At 41.1% G+C, this 21,577-nt stretch overlaps 1 protein-coding gene across 4 annotated transcripts in view; it reads right to left on the bottom strand.

Moving 5' to 3' along the window:
* CCDC102A (coiled-coil domain containing 102A) overlaps positions 1-21,577 on the bottom strand; it is a 365,633-nt gene that overhangs the window by 69,502 nt on the left and 274,554 nt on the right. For all 4 annotated transcript variants that reach the window (XM_053702750.1, XM_053702734.1, XM_053702742.1 and 1 more), the window contains exon 7: positions 20,686-20,856. In XM_053702750.1, coding sequence (XP_053558725.1) covers positions 20,686-20,856 — 171 coding nt within the window. The remainder of the gene's footprint in view (positions 1-20,685; positions 20,857-21,577) is intronic.

The raw sequence follows: 21,577 nt of genomic DNA, 5'->3' as shown, positions 1-21,577 counted from the left end.
GGGCAAGCCAATCGCATGAGGTATCTATATGCAGCCACCAATCAGTATCTACTGAGAATATTTAGATATGATTTTCAACAAAGGATATCAGATTTTCTTCATTCTTTTGATATCCTTTGTTGAAAAGCATATCTCTAAATATGCTTAGTAGCTACTGAGCATATTTAGATATGCTTTTCAACAAAGGATATCAAAAGAATGAAGAAAATCAGATATCCTTTGTTGGAAATCATATCTAAATATGCTCAGTAGCTATGAGCATATTTAGATATGCTTTTCAACAAAGGATATCAAAAGAATGAAGAAACTCAGATCTAAATATGCTCATTAGCTACTGAGCATATTTAGATATGATTTTCAACAAAGGATATCTGATTTTATTCATTCTTTTGATATCCTTTGTTGAAAAGCATATCTAAATATGCTTAGTAGCTACTGAGCGTATTCAGATATGCTTTTCAACAAAGGATATCAAAAGAATGAAGAAAATCAGATATCCTTTGTTGGAAAAAATATCTAAATATGCTCAGAAGCTAATGAGCATATTTAGATCTGATTTTCAACAAACATACCATAGCATAGCAACTTGCAAGTTTTGCTTAATAAATGTATTTTGTGTATGACCTGGTCAGTGTTGTACGTTACATTTATTAAGCAAATAAGCACAAAATCACAATATGGCTGCTCATTAAAATATATTTCTTATTTAAATATATTTAGTAAGTTACAATACTGACCTTGTCAAACACAAAATACATGTATTAAGCAAATAAAAGCACTAAATCACAAGATGGCTGCTCATTTTAACATATATTTATTAAGCTGCCAGAGAAGTTGGGAAGTGGACTGTGGAACATACCATAGCATAGCCAGCAACTTGCAAGTTTTGCTTAATAAATGTATTTTGTGTATGACCTGGTCAGTGTTGTAAGTACTTACAACACTGACCGGGTCATACACAAAATACATTTACTAAGCAAATAAGCAGAGAAGAGGATCAGACTGCGTCACAAGTTCCTAGTTCCAACACACACAGGCACTTCAAATTTAAGCAGAGGGGGGGCACCCACTACCCGGTCCCGTATTAACTTACAAGTACAAGTTACAACCCCAACCAAGCCTCACAATAAAAAATATATAATTATCATGATATTACAATACAGGCTGTACTGCACGATCATCACCCTTAACTGTCTTACAAGTACAAGTTACAACCCCAACCAAGCCTCACAATAAAAAATATAAAATTATCATGATATTACAATACAGGCTGTACTGCACGATCATCACACTATCACACGGCATGGCTTGTCATTCTGATGATGACTTACTTGTGTGACAGTGTGACGGACTGTGTGCACTTGGACGCGGGCTCCTTCCTTCAGGTGAGGTCACAGGTGGGTGATAGGCTCAGCCGACAGGTCACGGTCAGGCAGGACCAGGGCAGGGGCCGGGCAGCAGCTGCGATATGCGGTGCGACGTGCAAGTCTCATAGATCAGGGCGGCAGCCTCCTCCTCCACTCAACGCTACTTGGCTCAGGCTGAGGTGTCACTGTCAGGCAGGAATGAGTGGCACTGGCTGTTGTTCCCGCCGCGCTGCTCCTTACTTGCGCAGGCGCAGACACTCAGTCAGTAGGGCTAAGCAGAGCCAGGGAGTCAACACCGGTGTTGATTGGATGAGCCGGTCTCCCAGGGAACAGTCGAGGCCTCATGAGAGATGCCTCATATAGCAATTTTGTCAGCCGCGCTGCTCCTGCAAATCACCACCGGGTGATGCTGCAGAGCAGCTAGATATAAAAATACACTACAAATATTGCGCAATAGAGAAACACCAGAACCCAGTGCCTCTCTATTGCGCAATATTACAGTTTGACATGTAAAAAAAAAAAAAAAAAAAAAATTTTAAATAAAATTCTCTATTTGTTTTTCTTTTGGCCCAAATGGCAGGTGCGGCACTGCCTCACCTGCCTCCAATGAGTGCACGTCACTGCATCATATCCTGAAAAAAAGAATCTCATAACATTATTGGCGTAGTCGGCAGGATACATAATTGTTTATCACTTGAGCAAAGAAACTGACAGTTTTCTTACTGAATGTGCAGAGCTGATAGATGCAGCTCCGATCGAAAGTGAAACCCCTTTTGTAGATAAAATAATAAGCCAGAAAAATATATAGCTGTATCTTGCACGGTCAGGAGTATAAATATATATGTTTCTGGATTAGTTAGAATTGAATTGTTAATTCCTCAAATGAGCCATGAAAGCTGTGTAAATAAACAGATATTTCATGGACATAGTCACAATTGTCACCTTGGAATGAAATTAATTGATATTGCACAGGTATATACATATTAACGTATATTGTTACTGTTACTGTGAATTTATTGATTGATGTCAGCAATAATTGAAGGTATTATGAAAATGTTTAGGAAGAAAGCACCAACGGTTTCCCCCTTCACGGTCTCAAAATATTGTGGCCTGGCAGGGGACCCCATATCAGGAATTAGCAGGGGAAGTCTTGTCTGGGACTGACCTCCCAGATAACGCTGAATTTTTTGACAAAACAGAACCTTGTGAAGTGTTGAATAAATTACAGAATGTAAAAGTTAAGACAGATTCAGACACAGAAAGGTTACATAAGAAATTATGGGTGTTATTACAGGCATACAGAAAGACACACGAGCAGTTAGAGGAAGCTGTAGAGCAGATGGTGTGCCTGCAGAGTCAGAATAAATTGCTATTAAAAAGGAGCCAGTGTTATGAAGATGTAGCTCAACAGGCTGTGGTTAAGGTAGCCAGGGCCAAAGTAAAGCGGAAGGGTGGTAGGTTGAGCAAAAGTAAGTTACAATCAGTATTACAGAGCAGGGCCAGATGGGACCCTGGGGGTTGGGATGAAACTTTGCAGAAATGGAAGGTCCATTTGGGAAAAGCAGTAAATGTACTGAATGACAGATCTATCACTGACAGTGAAATCTCACTGTCCAGAATGATAGGCACACAGGAGTACATTGAGCATCATGCTCAACATGCTGTGGTAACGTTTTGGGAAACTAGCCCTGAGGGGAAAATGTCCCTAGTTGATTCCCAAACAAAGTCCACTGGAAAAGGATACCAATACCTGGATGGGACAAAAAGGGCCAGTGCCCCTGAAGCCCCAGGGCCAGGGTTGGACTTGCTTTCGTTGGAGGACCTGGAGTAATATTTCCAGGGCCCATACGAAACAGGCCAAGCTCCCAGTATCGGTATGGTCTATTTTAAGCAGGCTTTGATTGATACTGGAGTGGAGGCAACTTAGATTTATTAGGGGGGGAGACTATAGAAGTAAAACAAGCAGGGGTGGCATTGAAAGTAGGAAGTCTCCCTAAGCAGTGATGTTTTGTTTTAATTGTACCCACCCCAGAGTATTTAATTAGCATAGATGTATTAAAAGGGAAGTTACAATGTAGTGATTGTAGTAAAGGATATGGAGCAATGATTGGCTGCATGTGCCTGCGGGCAAGTGCTATTTACGGAATTCATTTGAAGTATGTTTCCTTCCTAGTTTCTTGTTGACATGGCTGTTATTGTAACCGGTGCTCTGTTGGGACTCCTTTTGGTCGCATGCGTAAGCCAAGCACTGATGAGCCAGAGGATGAAAGTGAGGTGTCCGGTGCCAGCTATCACACCTTCTATGAGGGAAGCATGACCGTTCCGTATTGCACAACATGGGCATCCTGCTCCATCCCATTTACCTTTGATGACAACGTAACCTGTTTGACCAAAAATGAATATGGAAGTTGTATGTTCCTTACCAAGGGTGGTATTTGAACTATCAGAAGAAGAGACAATTACCTGTGACATCCCTTCCTTCACTGTACATTGTGTAACTAAAGATTTTTGTTCTGCTGCAGTGACTAGGGAAGACTGTAAGGACTCTAAGGAGGATAAGAGCTGGACAATTGTTTTACCGGATGAGAACTTAATATTTGAATTGCAAGAAGGGGTTGGGTTGATTTGTGAAAATCCCAGTATGCCTTCCACTTCCCCAAAACTAACAGTGGGGATTCAGGAACGCATTTTAGGTTGTAAAACATCCACTGATACACAGGTTCGTGCTGTAATGTTAAACATATCATACACTGATGGGGAACCAGAGGGTCGGACATATGTGTGTAAATATACAGGAAAAGAGTCATCTGAACCTCTTTTAATGTATATCAAGAGACCTGTAATGGATGGGAAATTATTAAACAACCGACACAAGGGAAAAAGGGACCATGCACGGCGCCATTTAGGCTCCCTGCATGCCTCCTCATGGGAACTTGATAATACCTTTGTAAAAACTGCCAAAGATGTGTTTAATGTTACAAATGTTCAGGGACCATGTTGGGTATGTGGGTTTGTGCCTCACGGGCAGACTAGGGGTTACCCTTATTTAGGTGTCCCTTTAACCATGAGTATGCTTGCCGATATGATTGGGAATAAGACTGTGTGGAATTTTACAGGTCTTAACACACCAGGTAGGGATGACTTGCTGGATAAGTTGCATCTAGCTAATAATGTGACTACAGGTGCTATTATGTTTCAGAATCTAGATGGGGATATATATAGTACTAATAACCTAACCCAGCTACCTGACATGATAATGTTAATGTATAACATAGGACGGCTAGTTAAAAATAGGACAGGGGTATTCAACATTAAACTGAAATTCTATGACTTCTCATATTTGACTTATGCCCATGAGAAATGGAAGACTAAGTTTGGTGAGCCCAGAGACCTTATTAAAGACTGGTACCAGCTTAATAGGGAAACACTAGCAGGTAACACACGGACTAAGGATGGGAGGAAGCGACTGAATAGGATATGTCCTCCTTTTGTTAAACTGCCAGTGGGATATTATTGGTTGTGTGGGAGGTGGGCAGTAAAGGTAATACATTGCACCCATTATGGCCCATGCTTTTTAGGATATATATTCCCTGCTTTTAACATAACCACCACGCTTCCACCACCTATATTGCATAGAACACGAAGATACCTTGACCTGGACAAAATACACAATGGAGTTAAGATTAGTGAAGGTATGCGCCTGCTTGCAACATTTGTCCCTCATTATGGGGCTGCCACAGCCCTCACTAGATTAAATACGCTAGCTGATTTAGTGGATGAAGCTTTTAATGTAACTAGAGATGCAATAGAGCTCTTAGCATTAGAACAGGAACAAATTAGGATGGTGGCATTGCAGAATAGAATGGCTCTAGACTATCTCCTAGCTGCAGAAGGAGGAGTTTGCCAAAGAATCCACCAGCAATGCTGTGTGTACATAGAAGACAATACAGGTAAAATCAAACATGACCTACACAGACTAGAAGAAGTGCAAAAGCACATACGTGAGGTACATGATGATTAATTTAGCAAATGGCTTAAAGACTTTGACTGGACTTTTGGACTGGGGGGATGGCTTGGAAGCTTAGGCAAAACTATAGTTAAATGGCTATTAATAAGTCTGGCTTGCTTGTGTGGGATATTCATTATAGTAAAAATGTTTGGATGTTTCTGTAATACATTAGGTAGGATGTGTTTTAAACCAAAAGACAATATTACTTGAGTGAATAAGTCTTAATTATTAAGGTATGTGTTTAGAAACAAGCAAGGTGTCACATGACCAAGGGGTGGAATGTAAGGAAAGTGGTTACAGTAATTGCTCATGTGACACTTGCTTAAACTTGTGTGACTTTGCCTTTAAGAGAGTGTGCCTTTAACAGAGTAAAAGACATTAATTAACTTCAAGTAGATGACACTGGATTTTGCTAAGTCATGCTACAAGTGGTAAACAACCGATGGATGCTGATGATAAGAAGTCAAAACCCAGACAGAAAAAGGGTGTAACCTTGGCAGGGGTCACTTACTGACATTAAGGAACACATTGGTATAGGGGCTAATGCCATGGTAATATTGTTAATTATTATTAGGTGCAATAGGCTAAGTAATATTAATTGCAATAGGCTAAGTAATAAAGCCATTATTGATGTTTAGCTATTAATTATATCTATGGAAAGATTGTTAAAACTATTATTGATGTATTTGACAAAAGTAACTGCATAAGACCACATAATTAATGTTAGGCAGAAAAACATGTTTGTTTGAAACTAAAGATGACGGCATTGCAGTTTAGGAATACGTCAGAGATAGTACCTGGGCATGCCCTGATAAGCTTGGTTGAGGCTAAGACAGACTGGCCAGATGTCTTGGGCCACGGCCAATCTCAGAGGGAGCGGTCTCAGGATCTGTGGAGTTGCGCCAAAACTGTTACACAAGTGAACAGTATAAAGAGGGGTACATCTAGGCAATCTGATCGTGTCATGTCTGATGTCTGAGAGTCTGAGTGTCTGAGCGTCTGTGTATTTTTGGTGTGTGTATTGAGTGTACTTTTGGGGCCTGTGGATGGACGCATCCTCAGTGTTGTTTCCCGCTGATCGCCTGTTTTTCTCCTGGTCCAAAGATTGCCCAGATGTCCCCTCCCATTGCGCCCCAGAAGCGGCAGGATAGGATAATGCAAACAGAGATCACGGTGATGTATTAATTTCTAGGTATAAAACTAGCTAGACTTGTTTTAGTGGTAATACAACATAAGATTGTTATCAGTCGTTGCGCAGGCAACTAAATGTAACTGAAAACTGTATAGATAATTGTATCTAGAATTGTTTATATAAGCAGTGCAATTGCATAGAGTGTTATAAGTATGAATAGTGGTTTGTGGTATTTTGTTTCCATGATTATGTTGCGGAATAAACCATCATTGTTATTATAAGATTGTGAAAACCTGTGTAATGTGTCAGTCATTTCCTTGCTGAAAAGTGATATATGATAACATCATATCCTGAAAAAAAGAATCTCATAACAGGTCTTGAAGACAGGTTTGACAGGAGGAATCTGCCCTCGGGCAGAAGGGATCTGAACCCTATCCTATAACCCTGGGAGACAACCTCTAGAACCCAAGGGTCCTACATGTCCTGAAAACATCGGGGGCCGCCCCTTCATAACGATTTCATATCGGCGGGCTTCTTGCTCTGCTTAGACTTGTTCCAAGATTAAGCCGGCTTTCAAGATCCCTTGGGCTAGTCCACTTTCGCAGTGGGTTCGCTGGGCCTTGTCCGCACAAAAGGGACGAAAAGTAGATCCTTTAGGCTTAGCCTTTTTATCCTGTGGTAGGAAAGCTCCCTTGCCTCCCGTAACCGTGGAAATGATCGAATCCAATCCTGGACCGAACAGGATCTTCCCCTGAAAAGGTAGGGACAACAGCCTCGTCTTAGAGGTCATGTCCGCAGACCAAGATTTTAGCCACAGAGCGCTGCGCGCTAAAACAGAAAAACCTGACACCTTCGCATTCAGGCGAATAATTTGCATATTGGCATCACAAATGAAAGAATTGGCGACCTTCAGCGACTTAATCTTCTCCTGTATCTCGTCGATGGAGGTCTCCCCCTCGACCATATCACACAGGGATTCACACCAATATGTTGCAGCTAAAGCGACCGCCGCAAAAGCCGCTGCTGGCTGAAAAACAAATCCTGTGTGCTGAAACATCTTTCTCAACATGTTTTCCAGCTTTTTATCCATGGGCTCTTTAAACGACGAACTATCCTCGAGGGGAATAGTTGTCCGCTTCGCAAGCGTAGTGATAGCCCCATCCACCTTAGGAATGGTCCCCCACAGTTCAAGCTGAGAGTCCGGAACGGGGAACAGTTTTTTAAAAGAAGAAGAAGGGGAAAAGGACGAACCCAATCGCTCCCATTCATTCTTAATAATATTTCCCATCTTAACGGGAATCGGGAAAGTCTGAGGCTCTACCCTGTCCTCGTATACCTTGTCAAGCTTAGGAATCGCAGGTTCCTCCGGGATCTTAGGTTTCGGAACCTCCAGAGTAGCAAGCACTTGCCGCAGCAGAAAACGCAAATTTTCCATCCTAAACCTATAACCAGGCTCCTCCACAGCCGGAGGTTTAGATGACACGGACTCCGACCCAGAAGAGGCCTCCTCCAAAGAGTCAGAGCGGGCCGCGTCATCGTATAGAGCCTCTGGATCTTCCATCGGTGAAGACAAACCCTGTGCCGGGCCACCATGATACACCCTACGCTTGTGCTTAGCAGAAAGTGGTAAGGCATGGATCACTTTTGAAACCGCTGATTCCAGTTGGTCCGCAAAGTTTGAAAGCCAACAAATCTCTCCTGAAAGAGTAACGGTTGGACCCCAGGGCGCTGCATGTGCAATCGGAGATGAATGCAGGGAACGAACCTCACAGGAAGAAGAACCCTCAGAGGTGGATGGCTTAGTAGTACTAGACATCCGTTTACATTTAGATGTTGTGACTTTATCAAGGCATGTGGAACATAGTTGAGCAGGCTGATCTACCAGAACCTCCTCACAATAAACACAGGAATGAGACTTTGTTAAAGAGGGAGAGCCCTCTAGCGCATTAGAGTCCTCCATAGCTTACGCTGTTGTTAGAATAACTTATTTTACAAAAAGGCACATTTATACCGCCAATGGGCGGGGCACTCACCACCTCCTCCTAGGACCCGTTCTATAGAAACCGCTACGTCTCCTGCGTCACAGGTCAACAGAGAAGGAGAGATAGGCACACCCAGTCACATGGAGTGCCTGGCAGGACCGCCCCTGCACTAAGGAAAAACGTGCCAAAAAATGGCCTCTCCGTAAGTAACCTGAAAGTTCCACACATTTCCAGAGCCTCATCTCGCACATAACGCAGCAATGACACAAACAATATCATGTATAAACCCCTCCCTGTTCAATAATCCTCTTTCCAGGAATATTAACCCATGATTCTGTAAAGATAAAAAGGCGTCACACTGTGACCCTGTCTTCTATTTTATCATATTAATAAAAAATGAAACGATCTTACTAGAATCTACGCCGTGGAACAGGAACATGGCCCTTCAAGTGTGACAGGTTAGTAGCCTCACCCCTGACATGGACTTGAGTGAAGAAAGAAGGTAGCAAAACTCGTCAATGCTGATTGCTTGTGGAGCTGAATGGTTTCGCAGAAAGACTCTCCCTGCATCTCCGGACTCTAACTTTCGCCCAGGCTCTCACTGAGAGGCTGACAGGACTACTTAAAACTCCAGTCCCAATGCGAAGAGTACTACCCTCCATAATAGACTTCTCCAAAACTCCAGCAATTCTCTGTCATCCTCCTGTGACGAAAGGCAAAGAATGACTGGGGGATGAGGGAAGTGGAGGAGGTATTTAAGCCTTTGGCTGGGGTGTCTTTGCCTCCTTAATTCCCAATAGTAACGAATTAAGCCGTGGACTCTCCTCCCCTTTAGATGGAAATTTAGACTTCAAGGTGCAGTAGCCCGACAAATGTCAAGTTTAATATGAAACAGCGACTGAACAAACATCCGAATATCTGTAATTTTAGCATTCTTCCTGTGATTCAAACCAGACAGAGCAAAAATCTGTACCTTCAGAGAACTGGCAAACAAACCCTTCTCCAAGGCTCTAGGTATCTCCAACAATAACCCTGCACTGCACACCATGCCACATCTTGTGGTAAATAAACATAGTCAGGTTTCCTAGCTTGAATAAAGGTCTCAATCCCTTTATCACATAACCCTATGTTGACTAAAATAAGGCGTTTAATCAACAAGCCGTCAAAACTAGCACCTGAAAGTCCTGATAAAAAAACGACCCCTGGGACAGAAGGGACTTTCTGAGAGGAAGACACCATGGTAGGCCAGAGGACATCTGAATGATGGCCATCTACCAAGTTCTACAAGCAATCGGAATCACTGATGCAGACTCCTGATTGCTTTTGGCTATTACCCTGATAAGCATCACATATCGAGGGAAGACATACAGAGTAAACTACAGAACCACTAGGGCATAAACCAGTTCTCCCTCATTGTCCTGAGACTTGGCTCAGTAATGGGGTAGCTTGTAATTGAAGCAGGAGGCATTGAGATCTATAACACCTTCTGGTGTAGAGACCAGTGTTCTCGGTGAAGGTGTTGATCTAGTATATATAAAAACTCCAGTCACCAAATTTTTTTTAAAAGACCTTTATTTTCATAGAATGGGTCCTAAAAACAAAAGAACAACTTTCAAGCCTGCAATAGACTCTCAGTCATGTACATGACTAAGAGCCTATTGCAGGCTTGAAACATTCTTTTGTTTTTGGGACCTAACCTATGAAAATAAAGGTATTTTAAAGAATTCTTTGGTGGCCAATGAAGACCCTTAAGTTTTCCTTTCCTATCCATTGTGTTTTTAAAGGATATACTATCGTTCATGGAGATAATACTCTACTTTGCTAAAGTGGAGATAGCTCTTTAAGTTCCCCATACCACCAATGTAGAGGATGGTATGGAAAAACATAGCCTCAAACTTAGCAGAAGGGAGATAAGGTTTGTTCCACTCCTTAGGAGACCAGTTCTGTAATGGATTCAAGCAATGGAAAGGAAATGGGCAGCTTAGGGGCAGACCCGAATAATTTGTCTAACATATTAGTGATAGCCTTAGGAGTACTTGACGGATTGTCTACCTCCAGAGTGCACATCATTTCCCATAACAGAGCACAAATGTGCTCTATCGTGAAATTATAGAACATATCTTCCCTAAACCCAAGGTCACTATATATAGGAGCCCATGGGAAAAACTGCTAGTAAATGTCTGTACATAACTGGAGGAGGTATAGCAGTCACCAGCTAAACTACAGTGGAGTGGGTATATTCCCTAAAGACTGACAATGAGAGTCCTGCCTCACTCAGGTGACACAGATAACACCTGTCTAGGATTAAAAAGAATCTCAGCTGAACAGAATATTTTTGCTTAAACAAGGGTGAAAGACATACGACATACTCTTCAAACGACTGATCCAATCAGCCAATAGAATGCGAGCTCAATCCTATTGGCTGATTGCATCAGCCAATAGGATTTTTTCTACCTTAATTCCGATTGGCTGATATAATTCTATCAGCCAATCGGAATTGAAGGGACGCCATCTTGGATGACGTCATTTAAAGGAACCTTCATTCTTCAGTTGGACGTTGTTTGAAGAGGATGCTCTGCGTCGGATGTCTTGAAGATGGAGCCGCTCCGCGCCGGATGGATGAAGATAGAAGATGCCACCTGGATGAAGACTTCTGCCCGTCTGGAGGACCTCTTCTTCCCGGCTTGGATGAAGACTTCTGCCCGTCTGGAGGACCACTTCACCCGGCTTCGTTGAGGACTTCGGCCCTATTGGGTGAAGACTTCTCAAGGTAGGGTGAGGGTGATCTTCAAGGGGTTAGTGTTAGGTTTTATTAAGGGGGTATTGGGTGGGTTTTAGAGTAGGGTTGGGTGTGTGGGTGGTTGGTTTTAATGTTGGGGGGTATTGTACTTTTTTTTACAGGTAAAAGAGCTGATTACATTGGGGCAATGCCCCGCAAAAGGCCATTTTAAAGGCTATTTGTAATTTAGTATAGGGTAGGGCTTTTTATTATTTTGGGGGGCTTTTTTATTTTATTAGGGGGATTAGATTAGGTGTAATTAGTTTAAAAAACTTGTAATTATTTTATTATTTTCCGTAATTTAGTATTTTTTTTCCGTACTTTAGATAATTTTTTAAAATTGTAATTAATTGTATTTAGTTTAGGTAATTAATTTAATTATAGTGTAGTGTTAGGTGTAATTGTAACATAGGTTAGGTTTTATTTTACAGGTAAATTTGTCTTTATTTTAGCTAGGTAGTTATTAAATAGTTAATAACTATTTAATAACTATTGTACCTAGTTAAAATAAATACAAAGTTGCCTGTAAAATAAAAATAAACCCTAAACTGGATACAATGTAACTATTAGTTATATTGTAGCTATCTTAGGGTTTATTTTACAGGTAAGTATTTAGTTTTAAAAGGAATAATTTAGTTAATGATAGTAATTTTATTTAGATTTATTAAAATTATATTTCAGTTAGGGGGTGTTAGGTTTAGGGGTTAATAACTTTATTATAGTGGCGGCGACGTTGGGGGCGGCAGATTAGGGGTTAATAAATGTAGGTAGGTGTCGGCGATGTTAGGGCAGGCAGATTAGGGGTTAATATTTAACTAGTGTTTGTGATGCGGGAGTGCGGCGGTTTAGGGGTTAATATATTTATTATAGTGGCGGCGATGTCTGGTTTGGCAGATAAGGGGTGAATTTTTTTTTTAGTGTTTGCGATGTGGGGGGGGGGGGCTCGGTTTAGGGGTTAATAGGTAGTTTATGGGTGTTAGTGTACTTTTAAGCACTTTTGTTAAGAGTTTTATGCTACGGCATTGTAGAGTAAAACTCTTAACTACTGACTTCTAATGCGGTACCAGTCTTGACAGGAGAGGGTCTACCGCTCACTTTTGGTCAGACTCGTAATACCGGAGCTATGCAAGTCCCATAGAAAATATAGGATACACAATTGACGTAAGTGGATTTGCGGTATTTCCGAGTCTGGCCAAAAAAGTGAGCGGTGAGCCTGTACCTTCAAGGCTCGTAATACCAGCGGGCGTTAAAAAGCAGCGTTGGGACCTCTCAACGCTGCTTTTTAACCCTAACGCACAACTCGTAATCTAGCCGTTTATAATTTGTAATAAAATTCAAAACTCTAAAATATAGAAAATGTTTAACACCTTCCATAAGTGCAGGGAACCATCTTCCAAGCTTCTAAGATGGCTACCATTCGGAAGAAGTGGAGGGAATACTCATGATGCCTCATGATCTTTGCACTGATCTGGAGTTGTTAACCACTTAAACCCCCCCCCCCAGACTAATGCCCCCTGAACTGTCAGCACCTTCAACGTATATAAAAAAGAAACATTTGATGCTAGGCTGCAGCAAATAGCTGCTGGGCAGTAGAAGGCAAAATTCTTCACTGTCCTGTAAAACCTTCCGCTACATTTAGTATTAGGGCCCATCGAGGAAATGCATGCACAATTCCAAGGATCTTCCAAGAATCAACTCACTGTAGAACAGATGATTGGCAGATAATTCTGCATTTCAATTGGTGGGGGGGGGGACTTTGACATCCCCAACTGGGATATTTTGACTTCCCAGCTGAACTCCTTCCATCCCCTCTGTCAAGGAGGCACTTTTAGAGGGCAAAAATGTCTCAGATTGGTTAGAGAACTCCTATCAACTAATTTCTAGCAACTCCTATAAAGGCAAAAAATTAAATGAGTACTGTAGGAGAGTGCTGGGAATATTGGGTGGAGCTTAAGAATGTGTTTTGCCTCCTCCTGTTGGACAGGGAATGTAATGATCTGATGATCTTGTGGACTTTCATCATCTTAGGAAAGAAAATTCTCAAAAGAGATGTGCTATGAGCGACAATCTCTTAATTAATGTTAACTGAAGAGACAACCTTGGCTAAAAAATCACGAGTCCTGAGATCAGCCTTTTCCTGATGGAACACCAGGTAAGGGTACTCACAAGATGAAAAAGAGTTCAGAAACCCTTTTTGATGACGAGATAGCTGAAATTAACGGTCTTCCAAGATAAAAGCTGAATATTCACATTATGCAAAGGCTCACAATGATGAACTAGAAGATCTCAAGACCAGGTTAAGATTTCATGGAGGAGATGCTACCCTATCTACTGTCTGAATCCTCACCAAAGCCTGAATGAAAGTCTGAATGTCTGGAAACTTGGCCAGTTTCCCAGGGTACACAACTGAAAGGGCTGAGATTTGACCTTTCAAGGAACTGGCCAACAAACCCTTATTCAAACCATCTTGCAAAAACTGGAGGATCCTATGAACACAGTAGTTAATCTTCCTCGTAAGTGGCTTCCTCATCTGAATAAGAGTGTTCACAACAGACTCAGAAAAACATGTTGGAGAAGGACTAAACATTCAACCTCCATGCTCTCAAATGATTTTTTTTTAAATCTGGATAGACAAAAGAACCTTAAACCAGGAGATCCGGGCATAGCGGAAGCTTCCACGGAGGAGAATAAGATCCGCATACCAAGTCCTGAGTGGGCAAGCTGGAGCAAAAAGGATTACTGGAGCCTCCTCCTGCTTGATTCGAACTATAACTCGGGAAAACATCACCAGGGATGGAAACATGTACATCAGCCAATAAGACCACGGAACCGCCAAGGCATCAGAGTAGCCGGAGGATCCCTTGACCTGGAAAAATATCTTTGTAGCTTGTGATTTAGACAAGATGCCATCATGTCTATTTCTTGTCTCCCCAGTGAGCCACAACCTGTTCGAAGAGAAGACCTTTCGGTTCAACGACCACTCTGTGAGTAGAAAGTCTGATGACTGAGGAAGTCTGTGTCCCAATTGTTGACTCTTGGAATGTGAATAACTGAGATCACACAGTTATTGTGTTGCACCCAAAGAAGAATGTGAGATACTTCCTTCATGGCTAGAGAACTCTTGATTTCCCCTTGATGATTTATGCAAACCACAGTTGTGATGTTATCTGACTGAAATCTCAAATATGTTTTCTTTTTGAGCAGAGGCCAACTTTGAAGGTCCCCAGAAAAAATACACAAAGTTCTAAGACACTGACTGTAACCTTGTCTCCTGAGGTGATCAAACTCCCAGTGCCTTCCGGGGGCCCCCAGATGGCCCTGCAACCAGAAAGGCTGGCATCTGTCGTAATTACCACCTTAGATGGACAAAGAAAAGAAGCTCCCAGAACTATGGATCTATGTGATTGTCTGGTCTTGTGATCCAGACTGATTGATCTAGACAAGTCTGAATAATTTCCATTCCACTGCCGGAGCATGGATAGCTGAAGGGGGTGCAAGTGGAATCTTGCAAAAGGAATCACGTCAGTAGCTGCCACCATCAGACCTATGACCATCCATGCACTGAGCAATAGTCAGGGAGACGGCAACCTAAAGAGCTGTATAAGCCTTTTGTAACTTGCTACTGCGACTCTACGTAAGAGACAGGTGCGTAGACACTGCATCTATAACCACTCCCAGAAACGTCACCCTGGTGTTTGGGTACATAGAGCTCTTTTGAACATTGATGTTCCACCGGTGGTTCTTCAGAAGCTGAATAATATTTTCAGCTATTTCCAGTCCCTTAATTTTGTATATTAATCTCTCATGTGGCACTGTATCAAACGCCTTTGCAAAATCCAAGTATATCACATCAACCGATTCCCCTTTATCTATATTTTTACTTACGTTTTCGTAAAATCAAATTAGATTAGTTTGACATGATCTATTTCTCAGAAAAACAATGCTGATTTAAACTCATAATCTTGTTTACACGAATATACTCCTCAATATAATCCCATCAAGTATCTTCCCCACAATTGAAGTCAGGCTAACTAGTCTATAGCTTCCTGGATCAGCCCCTGCTTCCCTTTTTGAAGCACCACCTCAGTTTTTCACCAGTTCTGGGGTACTATGCCTGAGGATAATGAGTCTTGAAAAATTAAGAGTAGAGGTGTATCTATAGCAGAGCTAAATTCCTGTAAAACCCTTGGGTGTATTCCGTCAGGGCCTGGAGTTTTATTTACCTAAATATCATATAGTTTTTTTTTACTGATATCCTCTAGAGATAACCCAGTTAATGGTATGGGCTTGTATGTTCCAGTTTGTTTCAAAGTATCTCCCATTGGTTATTATGAAGAAAATAACTGGTTTAGTACCTCAGCCTTCTCCCTGTCACTGTTAATCATGCTACCCTCCACACATTTTAATGTGCCTATACTGTGCTTCTTAGATGTTTTGCCATTTATGTACTTAAAAACCTTTTAGGGTTAGACTATGCAATTATTCTTTCATTTTCAATTTTGGCTAATTTGATTCCTTTTTGCATGATTTGTTACATTCCTTATATATTTGTTAAGATGAGTCTGTACTATTTTCTTTGAATTATGTAAATGCCCTATGTTTTTTCCTAATTTCTCCGAACACATTTTTTATTTAGCCACATTGGCTTGGATTTATTTTGTTTACTTTTATAACCATGTGGTATGTGTTGATTGGCATATTTATTTAACAAAGTTTTAAATGTTATCCATTTATCCTCTGTGTTTTTATTAAAGAATACTTTGTCCCAATTTATGTTTAACGATTTCCTTAAATCATTGAATTTTGCTTTCTTAAAATCAAGTCGCAGTTCAACCCTTAAGACACTGCTTATGGAAAATGATTTCAAATGTGACCATATTATAATGACTGTTACCCAAATGTTCTTTGACTTCAATATTTGATATTACATCTGCATCATTTGATAGCACTAAATCCAATATAGCTTTATTCCTAGTTGGCTCCTCTATTAATTGTGACAAGAAGTTATCCCTGAGAACATATAAAAAAAAATAAAAAATGAAATTTATTCTTACCTGATAAATTTGTTTCTTTTACGATACGATGAGTCCACGGATTTCATCCTTACTTGTGGGATATCGCCTCCTGGTCAGCAGGAGGAGGCAAAGAGCAGCACAGCAGAGCTGTATATATAGCTCCTCCCTTCCCTTCCACTCCAGTCATTCGACCGAAGTTAGGAAGAGAAAGGAAAAGCCAAGGTGCAGAGGTGACTGTAGTTTAACAAAATTAAAGACCTGTCTCAGAAAAACACGACGGGTCGTGGACTCATCGTATCGTAAAAAAAAAACAAATTTATCAGGTAAGAATATATTTCATTTTCTTTTACAAGATACGATGAGTCCACGGATTTCATCCTTACTTGTGGGATACAATACCAAAGCTATAGTACACAGATGAAACGGGAGGGATAAGACAGGGAACCTAAACGGAAGGCACCACTGCTTGAAGAACTTTCCTATCTTACTAACACAGGCAAAGAGAATGACTGGAGTGGGAGGGAAGGGAGGAGCTAAATATACAGCTCTGCTGTGGTGCTCTTTGCCTCCTCCTGCTGACCAGGAGGCAATATCCCACAAGTAAGGATGAAATCCGTGGACTCATCGTATCTTGAAAAAGAAAAATCTATCTCCCTTAGCTGAATTACTAGTTTCATTGGCCCAGTTTAAGTTGGGGTAGTTTTATTATTATTATCAGCCTTTTCTGTTTGCGTTAGTAGTTTAATTTTTTTCTCCACTCCTTATCTCAACCTACAGGGTCTCTACATTATCACCTGTATAATCATAAATATCCCCTATTGCAAGTTTAACGTCAGGTTTCATATACATGCAAATTCCTCCACCCCTTTTATTACTCCTGTCTCTCCTAAATAAAAGTATAACCCTCTAAGTTAACTGCCCAGTCATGTGAATCATCCCACCAAGTTTCAAATTATACTGATAATATCGTAGTCCTCTTATGATCCTATCAACCTTCATAATAATAGAGTCTTCTACAACCAACATATATCTGCCTTAGGCCAAGACTTGCATGCACCTCTTCCATGACTGAAGAACTGCTCACTATAGTATGCTCCTCTTCCATGACTGAAGGACTGTTCATTATACTAGGCAGAACAGCCCTCTCTGACATTGCCACCCCTGAACTGATATCCCCAACATCTTCCTTCAATCTGGCAAATCTGTTGGGGTGTACCAGCTCAGAACTGGCCTGTCTCTTCCACTCACTTTGACTTCCACTTCTAACTGTGACCCAGCTACATCCCGGAGTCTCCCCATCTGAATCATCTCCATTCCCACTGCTAGAACCATGAACAATCTGCTCAGTAATATCCATTTCCTTTCAAGTGTCTGAATATCATGCAGTGTTGCAATTCATTCCTCCAGAACTCTGATACGAGTATCTAAAGAGACAATATGCTTACACTTGCCACAGACATATGATCCTTGAAGTGTCTGCTCCAGTGATGCAAACATATGGCAAGCTATACACTGAGTGAGATTCTCACACATTCTTACTAAAAGGTCTAACTTACAAATATAAAATAATTATATTCCCCCTTGGTTACGCCAATCTCTTGTTAGCTCTAACTCTCTTTGTACTATAACTCTACTTAAACAGAGAAACTTACTAAACACAGATAAACTGGATGCAGCAAACCCTTGCAGAGCAACATAGATCATCTTTAGTCGATTGTACTTCTTCCAGAGAAGTTTCTTCAGCGATCAACTCTGAAAGAGAATCACACCACAAGGTGACTGCACCTGAGACACATGAAATGTTCACCGCTGGTTTAAAAAAAAAAAAAAAAAAAAAAAAAACCTGCTTGCAAAAATGCCTAAGATAAGCCTCCAATTTCCTGTCCATGGGACCTTAGCCAGAGTAGAGTTGGCACCGTCCACTTTGGGAATTCATTCTCACACCTCAGAAAAAGACACCATAATAGGAAACATTTTCCTAAATTTAGAAGACAGAACAAACGGCATACCTGGCTTATCCGATTCCTGAGCGATAGCCTCAGGAACTAGAAACACTTCAGGAGGTTTAGGTTTAAACAAAAGATCTATTTGTTTTGTAGCTGAGCTTCAGCAACAGGAGGATGTTGTACCCCTAAGGTAACTACAACCTCACATAGCAGGGACAGTAAATATTTTAATTTTAAAAGAAAAAAAGGGAAGATTCTGGCATCTATTCAGAAATAGATTTCTGGTCATCTGACAGAAGTTCACCCTCAGAGAAGGACTTAGCCAACTCTGCCCCATGAGATAGTGGAACAACTATCTTCTTCTTTGATGGGCTAGCACCCTGATCTGTCCCCTCTGTAACAACACCTCCAAAGGATATACGCTTGTGATCAACATGTAAACAGTAAGACCACCAATACCTCTCTAATCTGAAAATATAGGTAGATCTTAAAATTTGGAGAAAAATCCATATTTCCTCCCTGAGATGTACAAACTGGAGGGGGACAAGTTGCCTGCGCAGGAATAGTTTCAATTACAGGTTGTGAATTAGTAATCCCCTCTGTGCAACCACAACACAATTGCGCTGGAGGGCAAAATTTAACAATTTTGCAAAGTAGGCATTTTGTTTGGGGTGTTATATTTGCTGATGCATCATGTGAGGAAAAAGTTTGATTACTGATAGTGGCAACAGTTCTGAACTGCTCCTTGTTTGTAGGATAGGAAAAATAAAAAGGAAAAAAAGCAAACAGTGCTGCCAAGTGTATGATAAATCCTAAATATAAATAACTTGTATAATATAATTAACTGAGAACTGTTAAGGCAAAATCAAGCCCTTCGCCTCAATATGACTGCAGGTTCTCACAAGAAAACTTGCAGTCACAATTTATCAAAGAGCGGTCATCAGACGGCTGCTTCCCTATCTTTTTCTCCACCTCTTAGGTGGGGAATTTCATCCATCCAACCAGGGAGATGGACAGCTCCCCCCTGAGTACTGAGAAACAGACACCCACAGCAACCCCCCCCGATCAATCTCACCAGTCTGTAATGTTCCCAGGAAGCGGAGAAGCATGATCTTAGCGCTTTAAAGTCTGGTGCTGAGAAGCTGCTAATAGCGCACAAGAACCGTGAGTGCTCTGAGGCAATGCCCACAACACTAATAGAGAGGAGTAGGGGGCAGGAAGCAGCTCAAAGCTAGTTAAGCCCCTCTCCTCCAGAGCGCAGCAGCCACCCAACACTCCTCTCACACCATAAGCAGCAAACACAGAAAGCGATAAGTTGCAGCGCAAGAAAATAATAAAGCCCCAGAAGACTAATAATAAAAAACATAAGGGAATAATATTTGAGGAAATGCTGTCGCCCAGTGCCCAGGTTGTTAGATGAGCTCTCTATCAGCTAAGCTATCAATCTGATTGTCAGAATGCCACAAAAAATGTAACACAATTAAAGTCCCCCTGGTTTGTAAGTACCTGTTTGGTACAACTCTACCAAATATGGGCTGAGAGTGCTATTCCAAAATAAAGATCATACTTACCCAGCACTCATATACTGAACCTACCCGTATTCAGTATGGAGGCTCCATCGCAGTTAGGAATTTCCAACTCACGACGCTGATGTCAACGGAAGCAGCAGTAGATGACTAAGGACCAGTCCCAGTGACCCTTGCGGCCAGCTGGTGAACAACTCCTGCAAGAGAATTACATTCACTAGCTCTGGTACTCCTATTCACCCCTCTGCCCTATTCTCGGTTAGGTGAGGGGGACTGCATGTCTCACAGCAGTTTGATTGCCCCTTTCAAAATAAAGATCATACTTACCCAGCACTCATATACTGAACCTACCCGTATTCAGTATGGAGGCTCCATCGCAGTTAGGAATTTCCAACTCACGACGCTGATGTCAACGGAAGCAGCAGTAGATGACTAAGGACCAGTCCCAGTGACCCTTGCGGCCAGCTGGTGAACAACTCCTGCAAGAGAATTACATTCACTAGCTCTGGTACTCCTATTCACCCCTCTGCCCTATTCTCGGTTAGGTGAGGGGGACTGCATGTCTCACAGCAGTTTGATTGCCCCTTTCAAAATAAAGAATGCAGCGGTGCACCATTTGCCTGTTCTCCTGTGAAGGCAAAAATTAAAAACTGAGAGAATCAGGAAGTGTGAGGGATTAATGTGTTGTTCATTTTTGCCTGCCTCCTGGTTTAGGGAGATTTATCCTAAATGTTATGGTTCGTGAACTCTCACCACGAAACCTGTGTACATTTAATAGGGTGCTAGACACTTTATTCAATAGGAAGAGATTTAGTGGTATCTTGTATATGAAAACATATTGCAGCTGATTAACCTTTGCCTATAACCATATTTTAGTGTTGTTAAAGCTTAAAATCATGTCTATCGATACTCAGTTACCCCCCTCTCACCTCATCCTCTGCCTGCCCCAGTTCTTTCTTTAACTCTTCCACCCTCAAACGGAGTTTTTTCACCTCATTCTCCAGCTGTTCCATCCGACGAGTGGCATGAGTGAGTTCTGCACTTCTTTCATGGTGCTGCTTTTTGAGCTTGGCATGATTGTGGCGCAGATCTGACAGTTCCTAGAGTCAACAGTAAGCACAATATCACTAAAGGAACAGTAAAGTCAAAATTAAACTTTCCAATTTGCTTTTATTATCAAATGTGCTTTGTTCTCTTGGTATTCTTTGTTGAAGGCTAAGCCTAGGTAGGCTCATAGGCTGATTTCTAAGCCCTTGAAGGTTGTCTCTTATCTCAATGCATTTTATTAGCTTTTCACAGCTATACAGTGCTAGTTCATGTGTGTCATAGAGATAACTGAGCTCACTTCCATGAAGTTATGCATGAACCAGCACTAATTGACTATAATGCAAATATGAGAGTCTGCAGAGGCTTAGATACAAGGTAATCATAGAGGTAAAAAGTGTATTAATATAACAGTGTTGATTATGCAAAACCGGGGATTGGGTAATTAAGGAATTATCAATCTTTTTAAACAATAAAATATTTCAAGTAGAGTGTTCCTTTAATATAAAAAGGAACAATTTCCTTAATCAATATTAAAATACTTATTATGTAAACCATTTTTTATTGCGTAGAATACTACCTAGACATAAAAGGATATTTATATATTTAGCCATTACAGAAGTCATTTTTAAAAGCTCCTGTTGGAGAGCAGTGAATAATGCAATAAATAATCTTTATGTCCCTTAAAATATTAGTAGTCAGACGCATTGGATTAATAGATCTACCCAAATCTAAAAACTAAAGACTTTTTAATAATATAGTTTTACTGAAAGATTT

The sequence above is a fragment of the Bombina bombina genome, chromosome 1 (assembly GCF_027579735.1).
Source record: "Bombina bombina isolate aBomBom1 chromosome 1, aBomBom1.pri, whole genome shotgun sequence".
NCBI lineage: Eukaryota > Metazoa > Chordata > Amphibia > Anura > Bombinatoridae > Bombina > Bombina bombina.
The sequence above is the reverse complement of the archived record's forward strand: the minus strand, read 5'-3'. Positions and strand labels throughout refer to the sequence as shown.